The sequence below is a fragment of the Chenopodium album genome, chromosome 12, assembly GCF_948465745.1.
Source record: "Chenopodium album chromosome 12, dcCheAlbu1.1, whole genome shotgun sequence".
Taxonomy (NCBI): domain Eukaryota; kingdom Viridiplantae; phylum Streptophyta; class Magnoliopsida; order Caryophyllales; family Amaranthaceae; genus Chenopodium; species Chenopodium album.
In genome coordinates, this window is record NC_137845.1 from 29,977,411 (window position 1) to 29,993,877 (window position 16,467).

The following is a 16,467-nucleotide window of genomic DNA, read 5'->3' on the forward strand; positions in this document are numbered from 1 at the left end:
TAGATTGTCTTAGTGCGAATTTGTTTACAATATCTTATTTGGCATGCAGCAGATGCATTTTACATGCTTAATTTTACATGTACAATAAATCACCCCAAATTAATTATGACCTATATGTGTTTTATGCTATTATTTGCATTTTGTTTTAATGATTGTGTAATATGTACGATTTGCTATATTTCAATATGAGATTCCATTGGTTGATTTGCTTTATAGTCAGGTTGATATTAAAAAATTCACTCAAAACTCTTGATATTAGTGTAAATTTCTTCATTATCACTACGTATGCTAGAGGTAGTTGAAAACAAATACTACCTCCAGTTTTTTTGTAGTTGCAACTTTGGGGTATTATTTAAGAGATATAAAATATTTCAAAGTTGCAACTAAAAAAAATCGGAGGTAGTATATGCTAATTAAGTTTCATGAAATTGAATATGAAGAATGTCATGATTGGTATGTTTAACACCATTTAAAGTAAGATCAATGTTTTACAAGATCAATGAAATTCATGCAAATAATAAGAAACCAACATTACAAGAAAAAATAAAAAACTTCATAGGATTCTTATAATTAATTTGATTTATTTATATAAAGTTTTCATATCATATTATAATATTTTTTAGATGTGAAAAAGTATTATACCAACATTAATCTATAAAAATTAATTTCAAAAAAAAAAATGATAAAAAAATATTTAAGTGATATTGTAGGGAATATTTCAAACATTATGATAACCCCAAACTTGAACCCCACTGTGATCATACACTAAAGTACGGTGGCGTTCCAAAGGGAAAGACAAAGAGCAAAAAGAGTCGCCAACAAGTTTTAGGAACTTGTAAACCCAAAAGACAATCCAAAAGGACCATCAACTACTCCATAAGGTCTTGAACCAAATAGGGTCCGGGGATGAGGGTACGAATCCAATCTACAAAAGAAAGGACCCGCCCTATAAAATAGGCCTCTACTTTGTTCTGCTCGTATTCATGTGCGCTTTTCGAATAACATACAAACATTATATTAAACCTACCCTGTTTATCTATGTTGGTTGAAATATTAATGCACAAATAAAACTATTATTGGCGATCACTTGAGTTAAAATCACATTAGCCTAAACCAAATTAATAATTATCTTATTAAGCGTGATTTCAAGTAAAAATTCCCTTTAACAATCATAAAAGGTGTGATCAAGCAATAACAATAAAATATAAAGCAACATAATAATAAATCAAGAAATAATAATGATAATAACATGATAAGGCATAATAAAGCTCAATAATAATAGCAAGATCCTAGGCATGATACTAACAAGATTAATAACAAATCCTAGCATGTCACTAAGCAATAAAGATCAAAGCTTCAAACCTAACATGGCACTAACATGATAACATGATATTAGAAATAATAAGAGGCAACCTAAACATGATACTAGAAAGCATTAAATAACATCCTAATATGATACTAGGAATTAATCAATAATAAACATGCTTTCTACATTGAAAGAGAGTAATAAGATTACATACTTTGAAGCCTCGTACCTCTTTCTAATAACAAAATACACAAGTTAGTAACTTCAATGAAAATAATAAAGAATAATTAAAGAATTAAATTGAAATCAAATTAAATAAAGTTTTGACTAGTTTTGGACCAAACCCTCAAAAATTATCAACCTTTCACGTCTAGGGCGAAGGCAACTTCGAACTTGGCTAAGAGACTCTAAGTCTTGTGAATGCGGAATATTGTATTAAAAAAGCTAGTTTAGAAATAGAGAGAAAAAATAATCTATATTGCTCAAAAGAGAGAATAGAGAGAATTGATTGGGAGAATTGATAAAAGATGATAAGAGATCATGAGAGTTCATGAATGAAAAACAGAGATTCGGGACCCTATTTATAGGAAAATAGTCCAGAAAATCATAGAATTTGATAAGGAATAAAACTCCACTATGTCGCTAACAAACCGACCTTGTCGCCAGAAATTTATCCTGTCGCGAGGCGACAAGCCTGTCGTTTCGCGACAAGACAGTTTTTTGCGGATTTTGTTTTTATCATATCTTTTGATCTAGAAGTCCAAATAAGTCATATAATATGTCGTTGGAAAGCTCTTGAAGTCTACTTTCTAATGCAATTAGAACCAGATTAAAATATTTTGTAGATAAAAATATATGGACGAAATAGTAGGACGGGTGTCAGTTTTGGATAGAGTTTCGTATATCTTTAATATCTTTTTCGTTATAGCTCGGATTTATTATTATAATATATAATTGGAAAGATAATTTCAAGATCTATCCAACCATATAAAATTTGGATAAAAAATATGAGGCACGAAAATAATATCTGACTATCTTTGAACATCTTTAAATTCGAATAGAATTAGGAAAGTTTTAAAAAAGGAAAGTTTATATTCAAATCAAATTCCTTGATCTTATCTTTTCAAAAACAGATAATTAAGATATTTTAGAAACTTATAGAAGATTCTAATCAATCCTAATTATTTTAGGAATAGGATTAAACCTTCGGACCCTCCTCATGATCATTGGGTCGTAGGTAAAATCCGGTTTGGGCCCATTTTAGTATTTTGGCCATAACTTCCTCATTATTCATCGGAATTGGGCTTATAATATATCGTTGGAAAGGTCTTTTAAAGCCCCATCCAACTAAACCATTATTGAACCCTTATCATGGACCAAAATAAACTGGATTGAACGTTTTCATAAAATAGAGTGGGTTTTCGAAAACAGAAAGAAGGATTTTAATAAAAACTAACCGCATCACTTGACTTTTCACACTTTCACCTCATTCGATTATGGTTTGACGTGACAGGTATTCATCACTGGGTTTGGTTTTGGGGAGACACAAATGGGTGTCTACAGATATCCACTATCTTCCAACCAAAAATTAAAAAATAAAATAAAAGAGGAGAAACAAACTCGGGGCATCGCCCAGACCACTAACTAGTTTATTTATGAAAAATAAGTTCAAAACAGATTAGATTAGAAAAAATAAGGTCAGACAAGAAACTCCTAAATATTTCTCGTGCTCATCAACTAATCTCATACCTAAAAATTCAATTAACTCCTTTTGCTTCGACAAACACACCTCTTTGCTAAATGAGACTTCCTATATTTCATAATTAATTTTCTTCTCGGAAGTTGCTTCGTACAAGATCAGTATATCAACTATCTTTGAGTATATTTAGGGATTTAGCGAAATAAAAAGGGGATGGAATATTAATTACATAAATTAAAATGGGATAAAAAAATTTAAAACACACAAACGAATTAAATTGGACATTTTGAAGAGTTTGTAGGGGAAAAAATAGATTTTTTGTTGGTCCAAATACTGCCTATCTTTGAATAAGTGATGTAGATTATTAAACTAATCCATAACATTTTATGAAGCAGTAATTTTTTGCAATTTGAACAAAAGTCAACTAAAATTTAGTAATTTATGATTAATATTTATTAATACAACAATTATTATTATTTATACAATTATTATTAATAATAATTTTTGTTAATAATGATTAATAATAATAATAATAAGTATTTATTAATAAAGATTTTAATAATATAATAATTATTGATTAGTAAATTAATATAACAATATAACTAATATTTAATATATTTTAAATATTAATTAATAATAATAATTGTGATTATAATAACATTGTTAATAATAAATAAATAAATTAATTAATTAATTAATAATAATAATTAATAAATGGCAAAGGCTAATGAATAGCCCGAGGAAATTGGATAAGATATTAAAAAGTAGACACATTAATTTCAAATGAACATTAATTTCCATATTATATCATTTTAGAAAATATTCTTCTTTGAATAAAGTTTAAGAAATATTTTAAATGGTTATCTAACACCCTTGCAAGATCCTTAATAAATTAATAATAATAATTATCATTAGTATTAATTAATACTTTGCTACTTTTGTTCTTTTAATTTCTACTACGGCAGCTAACGCGCACGATGCGCGCGTCATAGCTAGCCATATCTTGAAGGTTTTTTTGGTTTGGCTTTTAAATCACAAAATTAGTTAAATTAACAATAAGAGAAATTTTTCCTAAAAAAAAACAATAAGAGAAAATATGTAATCAACTATATTTAGGTGGTATAAATGTTCAAGACAACTAACATTTATGAAAGCATAAAAGTACATAAATATTTTAGAGGGTATAGTTGTCTAAACACTATTCATTAAAATAGCATCTACATATTAATGAGGATATGTATGTAAATACACATTTTGAAGGGTATAATTGGCATTACACTATTCATAAGAGTATGTTTCTACTTTTTATAAGGTTGGGATACGTTTACTATAGATACTCAATTTAAGAAATTGTTGAATAATGTAAGTGCAATATTGAATTGGATTTAAGAAAAAGTATAAAAGGTGGGTTTGTGTAAGAAAAAAATTGAAGAGAGAGAGAATGTACGAAAAGGTGTAATTATTGTAGAGTTGAAAGTGTAACATGGTAAAAGGGGTTTGCCATAAATAGAATAAAGCAATATGTAAAATATAAAAAACGACAAAAAATGAAAAGTAAGTTGAAAAAAAAGAATAGAGAGAACATTAAATTAATTACTAATAAAAATAATTAATAAAATAATAACAAATATTAATATTATAATAATATTAATAATAATTAATACTCCCTCTGATTTTCTAAGTTTACTCGGTTACTGTATCAACAAAAACTAAGAAAAAGTGGAATTTGGGACCATGCATATGACTACTTTTGGTTTAAATCAAAGGCGAAAGAGATAAAAAGACAAGGGATTAATTGAAATAATTGGGTCTTGAAAGTGGTGTTATAGTTGATAAAAAATGAATAAAATGTTTTCATAAAACGTATAAAGTAAGTAGTAGAACTTAGGAAAACGTGTCATAAAACATAAAAAGTAAGTAGTAGAACTTAGGAAAACGTAGGGAGTATAACAATAATAAATATTATTATAATACGAAGTAATAATAATAATAATAATAATAATAACGTCATTTTTGTAAATATTTATTTATTTATTTATTTTTTTTCTAGTGATTTATAATATATGTAGTTTTGTATCGAGCTGAGAAATGTTGAATTTTGTATTCTTAAATGTTCAGTTTTATTAGGATGTATGCATAAAAATTACATGCCTCAACGTCATTCACAAAATAAGACTAATTAAACAATAAGTTCTTCAATCCTTAGTTGTTAATTAAGCACCGAAGAGGAGTGAGGAGTGAGGAGTGGAGGGATAATTAGTCCCCTCCATCTCCCCCAAGTGTGACTTGGGTTTGACTCTTCATCCCTCCTCCTGTGATAGAAGGAGGATCTCTCGTATCTTACTGTTAAAAAAAGTACTAACTAGGGTATGAGATATATTTAAGTGTCTAAATTTATCATTTTGCTCATATATATGCTTCCTTTACCCTTATGTTAGCATTATTAGCAATATTTAATTCTTAAGAAGTTGCCAAAATAATTTTTTTACACTATGAAAACTTGATGATCTTTTTAAAGCACGTGTCTGATACGTATTAATGATGGGAAACTTATCTCTGTTGGAACTTTCTATTAGTAGTTTTTATCTCTTAGTAGTTGCTATTCATAGATTTGCTTACAAGTTTTACCCTTTCACTTAAAGGGTTTTGCTTGCTTTAAGCATTTTTAGGATATAATTAATTCCTTATTTAATCTTGTAATTTATTTTGTTAAGTAGTGAGTTTAGAAATTAAGTTTAGAAATCTTAGTGCTTATTTGTAGCCTATGTAAAGGTGTTTAAAAGGTGTTTATGCTCTTAATAAAAATCAATTCAGCGCTTGGAAATTTTTAAGGGTTTCGTAATCTTGTGCTTGTGAATTATTCTTGGCTTTGTTTAGGTTTATTCTTGTGTAGCATAATGTTTCTTGACTGAGACTTAAGATTTCAAACCTTTCAACCGAGATTGAAGGTTATACCCATTAAAATCCATATCAATATAAATATATAATTAAAAAAATTAAAAAAAATTGATGATCATACATATGCATGCTTGCAAAAAATGGAAAGTTATGTATGACTACAATTGTTGAATACCAAGTTTTGTGTCAATATAATAACAATATATTTAGGATCACAATAAATCGACAAACTAAAAAAAAGAATCCAATACAATTCCATATACCTTCAATAATCATCTTTAATCTGAATAGCCATATCAATAACAATAATAAGTATATATGCTAAGCGCTCTTGTTTCTAAATATATATATTTCTCTCAACTTTGCCTGAAAAGATATGATATGATTCTTAAATTTACTTGAGTTGTAACCCATCAAATCCCACTAGGCCACAAACAAACCAACTTCTCTTAATATGACCATCTTTCTCTTCATCATGCAATCTTTATCGTTCATTTCGAATTGTCTCAAAAATCATCTTCCATTTAGAATAGTCCATTCTTGTTAACATTGAATAATGTAGCAATAAATTAAAGTAAAAGTGTATATATTGTTTTAAGAGGTATTCACAAAATGTTAATTAGTAATGTTAGGTTCATTTAAGGTCTGATTCAGGTAGAATTTTTTTATTTTTTTTTCGATTTAGTTTCCAATCTATTCAGGTCAGGTTATACTCTAGCGTAGTGTCAATTACGAAATATAGTGTAATATATATATTCTTTTTTTGAAGGAAATTACGGTATAATATATTAAATAAAAAATAAATAATTTTATTTTGAATCACGATGATAAATCTAATTTCAAGTAAAACCACAGCTATAATAAATGGGGCTAAGTGATCATGTACTTTTTATGTTTGCCTAATCAAACTATCAAAGTGTTGGACACGTAACATGTTTTCTGTAACATATTACGTACACGAGGTGTTGGTTGTAAGTTGTAACTAGTATAATTCACTCGTACAATTTCTTAGAGAAAAAGGAATCACCAAAATTTGTTTCAAAAAGATTCTAACACTCTTTGCATTCCCAAATCAGATCATAGTTCCATAGAATATTAGAATGATATGCGTGTCAAGATCAAATGTTTTTGATTTGTGGGGCAAATATGAACCAACTATACTATAAAAGGACGACCATACAAAAAAATTTGTTACATTAAGTATTACATATTTACATGTTTTATAAGCTATGTACTATAGGATGCAAATAACTGGCTAATTGGAGTCACCACTTTATATCCAGTTAAGGTATTCTTTTTATATTTTGTCATTTAATTACTTTTGTTATGTAAGTTATTATTTGCAGTTGTTTCACTGATAAAAGAAAATGGCTGCTAGAAATATGAGGACACTCGTTTGTAATTTTCAAAACTACGTCTTCAAAACCGTTTAAAAAAAAAAAAAAAAAAATCGAATTAAACAAGCTCAAGTCTGAATTAATAGTCTATGTATCTCTCCAGTTTTTAAATAAAGCCATAAAAATAATATGGCTGCTAGAAAAGATGTGGAGCGAGGACTTGAATGCGAACAAGATGAGGTACAACAGCCAAAGATACATGATAAGGAAAGCATCATCGATGGCGGATGTAAAAAAGGCAAGGCTAGTAGCAAAGGATATCCATGGATGGTTTATTTAAGCACTTGTGTTGCAGTGTGTGGTTCGTACCAGTTTGGAGCTTGTGTAAGTGTTCTTCCAATTAGTCTGCCTCGATCTGTAAGCTATCGTATCTTTCTGTACATTCACTCGGATTATTAACTTATGTAATGGGGTTGATATTCAGGCTGGCTACTCTTCTCCTACACAGTCTGCAATAACTGCAGAACTTCATCTGTCTACTGCTGAGGTTTGCTGATAGTCTGCTTCTACGTGTAGTTTGCAGTATCGGTTTAGCTGTTCTGATGTGCCTGAAGATCCTAAGATGCTTGTTTTTGTTCCTGATTTTCATGCAGTTTTCACTTTTTGGTTCAATACTGACTTTTGGTGCAATGTTTGGTGCTATAACAAGTGGACCGATAGCTGATTTTGTTGGTCGAAAATGGGTATGAAGCAGAAATTATCAGGAACTATGTCACAGGCTGACAACTTCTATGACGCATATTTAAATTCTTGTTGAATTTGATTATTTGCAGGCAATGGGTCTGTATGCTACTTTCTGCGTAGCAGGGTGGTTAGCTATATATTTTTCCGAGGTTCAGATTAATATTTTCTTAAACTATGAATAATTACTAATTAATGTAGTTTAAATAAAATGAAATAAGTTATTAAGATATTATCCTATGAAAAGCAGAGTACTTTTGTTTTGGACATAGGAAGATTAGCCGGAGGATATGGAATGGGTGCCTTCTCCTATGTGGTAAGTATGTTCTGTAATACTTCGTAATCTTTGATGTTCTTTATTCATCTTTAAACTATTGATTTGAGCTCAACTAAATGTCGGTGTTATGTATTATGATTTACAGGTTCCTATTTACATTGCTGAAATATCACCTGTAAACATTCGAGAAGCCCTTACAACACTGAATCAGGTAAATTTACAAGATATTTCTAAATTATAAAGAACATTTTAAAGGATATTTACTTTTGAAGATACTTTTTGTTAAGCAAAATATTAGAGTTCTGTCCAAATATACTTTCTAGGGGCCGAGTGGGGTTAATGTAGAACCTTATTGGCCATGGTTTGCGGCTTTGCACTTACTGGCTCTAATTTCTTATACAGGTCATGATCTCTGCTGGGGTCTCAGTGGCATTTATAATAGGGATAGTAGTATCATGGAGAACATTAGCATTAACCGCATACCTGATCATTAAGGAAAAGCTAACAATTCAGCCAAGAAGTAACTTATAAATATGATATGATGCAGGACTAATCCCTTGTGCTATTATGACTTTGGGTTTGTTTCTTATTCCGGAGTCACCAAGATGGCTGGTACGAATACATAAACTATAGGTAACATAATATGCTATACATGATAACATGGAAAACTGAAAACCCGTTGGATATGGATATAGGCAAGAAGAGGAAATCAGGAGTACAAATATGCACTTCAAAAACTTCGAGGCCAGGATACAGATATAACTCATGAGGTAGCTGTGATCCAGGTATTGTGTCAGCAAATTATTTTTCACATTGAAAATGAAATTGTCTAAGCATATGAATTACGGACTCATGTGTGTTTTTATTTGATAGAGTTGTATCGAGGAGCTCAATCACCTCCCAAAAGCTAACGTATTTGACTTGTTTCAAAAGAAATATCTGCGTTCTGTCATTGTAAGTTTTACTGGTACTGATAGTTTACTTACAATGAGGTGTTACTGCTTCTTGAGACGATAGTTTAATGGTTGTTGTGCCAGGCAGGAGTTGGATTAATGGTGTTGCAACAGTTTGGGGGAATCAATGGAATTTGCTTCTATGCAAGCAAAATTTTTGAGACAGCAGGTAAAAGGACTTTAATTATTCAAAACAGAACATGAATGTACTAACAGTCTGAAAGGCGGCAATTAATAGTACTGTACTAATGTTAGTGAGTTTGTATTTAAATTTGAAAGGAAATTTTGATCATGGCAATGTTACTCTACATACCCACAAGTATCTCCAAGTATCTTTTTCGCTATAACATGTGGAGAAGCATTACCATGAACTTTGAAATGGGACTTTCCTTGCCAATTACTTATAAGCTTACCATTAACACCACCTTTTACTCCATACTTAGCCATCAGTAAAGTTTGAACAACTTTCCCATAAAATTTTCAAAGATGCCTTGAACAGTTGAACCTAATTGCTTTTGCAACAGGATTTTCCCCAAAGATTGGAACTGTCATATACGCTTTACTACAGGTTTGAGGCAAAACATCCCTGTTCCTAAAGGCTGTGATTCCATTATGTCTGTAGTCACTTCCCTAAGAATTATACTCTGCAGGTTGTGATTCCATCTGTTGGAGCAACGTTGTTTGATAAAGCTGGAAGAAAGCCACTACTATTGGTAAAAGATTACCTCTATCCTTAAAGAAATTCCACTTGGATTAACTACATTTGACGACTTGGGAAACTAATCTTATTTGCTACAGGTTTCGGCGACAGGATCAGCTTTAGGTTGCTTTCTCACTGCAGTTGCATTCTACCTCAAGGTAACATATGTAATAATTCATATATAAAAGTCGATGACTTGCAATGCACTTGTAACCACTGAAATGCTACTTTTCATTCTAAATTAGGTTCACCAGGAATCCACAAAAGCAGGAGGTATACTTGCAGCTACTGGTATACTGGTATGCAGAGTTTTAGCTGCTACAAAAGAAACGTTTCTCAAATACTGCTCATGAATGTTTTGTACATGTCAAGCTCACAAATGTTTCTTTTATGAGTGTAAATAGGTATACATAGCGTTCTATTCGATAGGAATGGGTCCGGTCCCATGGGTTGTAATGTCAGAGGTACTTCCAAACCATACAAACTATTTGTTCTTGTTAATTAAGATAGTAAATGTCAGCAATCTACTGAGAAGTTTTTTATAAATGACAGATTTTCCCGATAAATGTAAAAGGAGTGGCCGGAAGCCTGGCAACACTCGTCAACTGGTTTGGTCTTGGGCTGTCTCTTATACATTCAATTTTTTGATGGAATGGAGTTCATATGGTACATCACAGCTCAACTTTGGATCCTATTTACAACTGAAACAACTAAGCAATATATGTACTATATATACTTTACAATACTATAAACACTGCACATTCATGATCATAGTTTTCTGTACTTGGCAGGTACCTTCCTTATCTTTGCTGCAACTAATGCACTTGGCATCATTTTTGTCATCATGGTCGTGCCTGAAACAAATGGGAGAACTTTGGAGGAAATCCAAGTTGCCCTTAATGGATAGTGAGAGAATTCATATCAATTTTCAAAGGGATAGAACAAAGGCATCAGAAACCCTTGTTAGAAATGTGTAAACCTTTACTAGAGAATGTATACAATTATACAAATTTACTGATACGTGAATAAGTGAAAATTTTCCTTGACAAAAACTATCAGACTCCAAGAATACTCTAAATACTCAGAAGCTTAAATTAGTGATGAAGTAGTAGTTTAGGACAGCTAATGTACACTAATTTTTTTAACAATGATCATGTATATGGAAGCTTGGTAACTGAACTTTATCACATTAACTGATAGATGGTTCTGTTTTTAAAATTTCTTCAGGTTAGTTCACTTGGTAATGTAAGCCGGAAACAAGAGGATAATATTGTCATAAATCAGAAAAAGAAATTTCATTAGAAAGTCAAATTACAACAACAATAAACATGTATAACACATAGATTCACAAATTGTCAAATACACAGATTGTAATGATTAACATGTATACATCTCTTGTTGATTATTAATTGAAAACTACAGTTAAAGCTGAATTCGCATCCATGAAGTCAGCAATCCCATGACTTCTAATGATTTTAGGTGGCTTATACTGACTAGCGGGAGCACCATTTTCAACGGTCTTATGGAGTAACAAGTCGAAAGTACCAGGCTGAACAACTGATAGCACCAAAGTTCCAATTTCACCATTCCCTCTCTTCCATTTATACATAGCTCCCAAACCATCTTCTATAGTAGACCGACAACTTTCAAGAAGCAAAACTGACTCGTTCTCCTTCTCCTTGTCTAGAAGCATACACTCGTGAGCAAACTCGACGAAGATCTTCACTTGTTTAGCTTTTGACTCCAAGTCCATAAAACCGGCGAACTCTACTAACTTCCCAAGTAACAAACTTCCTCCTGCAAGCTCCAAGTTTTGAATAGCTCTAAACAAGTCTTTCTCAGTTAAAATTTCGCTAGGATTTTTAGGAGCCCTCATGACTAACTCCAATTCAGGGGATGAATTATAAAATCCTACGACTTTTACAACATCACCAAGACGATAACGATATAGTCCTCTGTAAGTTGTCACAACAACTTCATACATCTTTCCCACTTCCACCTCAGAAAAATCAACTGTTTCTGTACCTGCAAAAGCATTTATATCGTACAAATCGAATGGAAGAAATTCAAAGTAAGCTGCTGTTGGGAGCATAACGAAATGAGTCAGCTCAGGAGGTTGCATAATATCCATGTTGATACCTACACAACATTCTGAAGCAAAATACTCCCCTCCTAACAACGGAATATCTCCTGCATAATATTTCAGTTTCGTGTAATATTGTTGCATACTTCCTGTAGTAATACACCTGACAAATCTAGCATTTGGCCATAACTTACCAATAACTCCTCCCCAATTCTTTTCTTGACAAATTGATCGAACTCTATTCGCGATTTCTTCCTCAGGCCCACAGAGAAGTTCATTAACTGAGTCCCTCATTGCAATGTCAGTAATTTCAGAACTTACAGTCCCTGATTCAAGATCATTACACAGCTGCTCCCACTTGGTTTGTAAAAGTGAGAAGGCCTTAATCAAAGATATAGCATATGGTGCTCGAATGGAATCGATTACCTCAAACTTCCTTAGGCCACAAAGTAGATGACAGTACATCTGCTGTTGTAAATTCGATCCCATAACAACGTCTGCAGGAGCTATGCACGTAGAAAGAAACTGAGACCGACTTTCTTTACTGCCTGACAAAGGTATTGAAGATGCAGCCATTGCCTTGAACCCACTTTTAGTAATTGTGACATTTCCAGCATACAGAAACCACAGGCTCTTATTGACCGACGGCCTTGGGGGGAACAACCTGCAAATGCTCGTTCGATATTAGATTATTGCACATCACCTCATACCATGTACGTGCTCTCGGATGCATACATTAAAATATCAAATACGGAGTAGTACACAGTTGTATATTGTGATCGATCTCTGGCAAGTCTTTAGATTGAACTGGTTGTACGCTTGTACCTTACGTATGGTACAACTAAGGGTATTTACTTGTCCATGTGCTTGTATCTTGTGAGCGAATGTACAAGAAAATAACCTTGAATCAAGTAATATAATTAGGGATAGGAAAATTAATATTTACCCTTAAAATTACATTGTAAAAATTTATCCATAAGTTTAATAGGCATTCAATCAAGTAATATAATCATCAAGTCTATGGAATGCACATGGAGAAAGCATTATATAATAGATTAGTCGTCTATCATGACTTGAGACAGTGATTAAGCCACTAATAATTTGGGCTAACTAGTCCTTAGTGAACTATTTGTGTGAGGGTACTAATTTGGAAATTCGCAGAAGCTTCTGTATAGTTTGGTAGTAAAATAATATCTTGTTCTCCTCAATTTATTTTTGTTAAACTGAAATTATTTTATTCGATTAAGATTTATTTTTACTGGTTTCCTATTAATTTTTTTTTTTTTTTTTTTTTTTTTGAGAATTAAATGGATTTTTTGACTTTTACCACAAAAAAAAAAAAACACGAAATTGTTTTTTATTACCAAAAATTTTAAAAGTTTATTTTACCAAAAAAAAATTTCTAAAAATTGTTTTTTACCACCTACCGTCAAGAAAACCGTTAAATTTAACGTTTTAAAAAAAAAAATTTTGATTTCGCAAAACATGATGTTCATAGATTTAGGGGGGCATTTTGGCCCTTTGGCCCAAATTTAAAGTTAGAATTGACAAAAAAATGATCGAAAATGTCTCGTTTTGCGTGTTTCACGCAAACTGAGGTATTTTTAAACACGTAAAAGGAAGCATTCTCGATCATTTTTTGTTAATTCTGACCTCAAATTGGTCCCAAAGAACCAAAATGCCCCCCAAAACCCCTAAAGATGATGTGTTTGGCACGAAAATAGAAGAATTTAAAATATTCCGTTAGGTTTTTGACGGCATGTGGTAAAAAAACAATTTTTAATTTTTTTTTTGGTGGTAAAATAAAACTTTTAAAATTTTTGGTAGTAAAAAACAATTTTGTGATTTTTTTTTGTGGTAAAAGTCAAAAAATCCGAATTAAATATATTCTTTAAAGTTAGGCCCCGTTCTCTTCATCTTATTTTTGCTGAAATGAAATTATTTTTACTAAAACAAAATTATATTTGCTGAACTTAAATTATTTTTACTTAACTTAAATTAATTTTACTAAACTGAATTTGTTTTTGCTGAAGTGAAATTATTTTTACTAATTTTCTATTATAATTCTTCTTTAAGAAAACTTATTTTTACTGAACTGAAATTATTTTTAATGAACTGAACTTATTTTTACTGAAATGAAATTATTTTTACTTAATATTATTTTTTTAAGGTTAAGAGAACAGAGACTTACTAAATAGAATTCACTTTTACTAAATTTGTTGAACTTAACTTAATTTTGATGAATTGAAAATATTTTTAGTACACTAAATTATTTTAATCCATACTGAATATTTTTGAGGAAGAGAACATGGTGATAATATAATTTCTAGGAAGTATATGTCAATAAGGTCAATCGGTCATCTGTGAAAGATGACTATAATTCTTCCAAAAAAATTTCGATCTGATAATTATCAAAAATTACATTGGGCTGTGGACTTTATAGTCAACTAGCCACTTTTCACAGACAAATTGAGTGTCCATTGGAAATTGTCTCGCTTCTTGTAATAATAAGTTTTCTCTAACTGTTTGAAATAATGATGTTCTTTTACACTTAAGTAGATTAGATAATAAGAGATATCATAAATATGTTGATTATTATGATGACATATATATTACTACCTCCGTTTTTGTTAGTTGACACGTTTTGATTTTAGCACTATTCACACACTTTTCTTTGACCGTGTTTTGTGATTTATTTATAATAGAAAATACAGTCATATGAGTCTTGTTAGATTCGTTATGATATATATTTTCAAAATATCAATTTTTATAATTTTTGTTTTATCGGTAATTAAACATATTAACGGTTGAATTTGTGCATTGGTAAGCGTGACTAAAGAAATGTGTCATCTAAAAAGAAAAGGACGAAGTATTCTTTAAAATATTATTCTGTGAATACCTTTGGTATTTTTTTTTTTTTTTTTTTGGTATTTTATTTTATTTATTTTTTTTTTTTTCTGATGTCTGAATACCTTTGTTATTATCTCACTCTCTCTTTTTAATGTAATTCTCAGATAATAAAATATTCTCAAAGAATTTAATTCTCAGATATTATTTTTTAAGATATTCTTCTGTGAATATCTTTGTTATTAATTTATTCAGATGTGCATTGTAAATACTCCGTAATAAATAAAATAAAATAAAATAAAATAAAGTTTAATGAACTTGCTTCGAAAGAGACATAAACCCATTACTGTATTGCATAATTTATTAATGTATAAATCAAACAAAGGCAGAAAAAAGAACCATAGTACTACAGCATTTATTTTTATTATTTATTTATTTATTATATTTTTTAAAGGAAGTACTCTAGCATATTTAAGAACAAGAAAGAAAAAGCAGTCGCAATAGGTATACCTACGCTGGATGGCAGAGCTGCCGTAATGAGCTAAAAAGGAGGCGGCTTTGGAAGATGCTGAATCATAATATGGTATCATTTTTTGCTTCATTCCACTTGTCCCTGAGCTATTCATCACCCAATTAAACGTTTGATCAGTCCGTCTGATAACACATAATCGACTCGTTTTACTACTATAATCTTATACTACTTCTGTTACTATTTTATTTACATGAATTCTTTACCGTCAACACCAAACATTATTATTTTCTAGTTGTTTTTATCTTATTTTATTATTTACCTTGTTACAGTTTTTCTGGTCAAATGAAATATTCGAAACAAACAAAAAATAAATCAAGAGTAATAAAAAGATGTTTATTTTAAGACAGGATAAAAAAAAGACTAAATTGAACAATCAAGATTGATCATAGAATGTTTACCTAAGAAAGAAACATATGATTGGATCAAATGAAAGAAAATGCCAACCATCAACATCGTCATCAAGGACTCCTTCGGCCATCCGATCGATATGATCGGCGTAGTCATCGTATGTGGACAACGGCACAAGCCGCCGGAAAGCGTCCGCATCAAATTGATCATAGGTGTTGCCAAGGTAACGTTGGAGGTATCCAACTCTACCGTTAGTTCTAAGGATGGTTGCTAGAGTCTCTTGTTGGCAGCGTTTGGCGTTTATGGTTGTCTCTTCAATCTTGTTTATAAGATCATCATCTTCTGCCATTTTAATGTTTAGTTGATCTTTAGGACAAGAATGTTTGTATATAGTTAATAGAATTAAAAGTGGTGATAAGTTATTTTATTAGGTGTGTTGACTCTCATGATTGAATGGTGCACCAATATTCAATTGTGTATGTATGCCCCTCATGTTAGATTTGAAAATAATTAAAAGCTAAATCGATCAACAAGAAGATACGATTATATATACAAGTAACTCCATTCAATATATATATATATATATATATATATATATATATATATATATATATATATATATATATATATATATATATATACTACCTCCGTTAGCAGTTATTTGCAACATTTACTAAAAATAGGTGCTTCCTATTATTTGCAATATTCCAAAATCTTGCTATTTTTAGAAACTTTTTTTAAATGAA

At 30.6% G+C, this 16,467-nt stretch overlaps 1 protein-coding gene and 1 pseudogene across 1 annotated transcript; one reads left to right on the forward strand and one right to left on the reverse strand.

Annotated features, from left to right (window-relative positions):
• Positions 1 to 7,567: 7,567 nt before the first annotated feature.
• LOC145572288 (sugar transporter ERD6-like 7) lies at positions 7,568 to 10,818 on the forward strand (annotated as a pseudogene).
• A 498-nt stretch (positions 10,819 to 11,316) lies between these two features.
• On the reverse strand, positions 11,317 to 16,091 carry LOC145572289 (putative indole-3-acetic acid-amido synthetase GH3.6). The gene is made up of 3 exons (XM_081631284.1): positions 15,772 to 16,091; positions 15,352 to 15,459; positions 11,317 to 12,658 (listed from the first exon to the last, which is right to left on the reverse strand). Exons 1-3 carry the CDS (start codon positions 16,068 to 16,070, stop codon positions 11,317 to 11,319), a joined length of 1,749 nt encoding a protein of 582 aa, XP_081487410.1. The 5' UTR covers positions 16,071 to 16,091.
• Positions 16,092 to 16,467: the final 376 nt, after the last annotated feature.

Bases quoted from the DNA above. Each gene is read 5' to 3' on its own strand.
- LOC145572289 (XM_081631284.1), bottom strand. From the start codon at position 16,070: ATGGCAGAAGATGATGATCTTATAAACAAGATTGAAGAGACAACCATA. The intron at 15,460-15,771 runs GTAAACATTCTA...GGTGATGAATAG, and splicing joins ATCATATGTTTCTTTCTTAG to CTCAGGGACAAGTGGAATGA. The intron at 12,659-15,351 runs GTATACCTATTG...GAGCATTTGCAG, and splicing joins AGCTCTGCCATCCAGCGTAG to GTTGTTCCCCCCAAGGCCGT.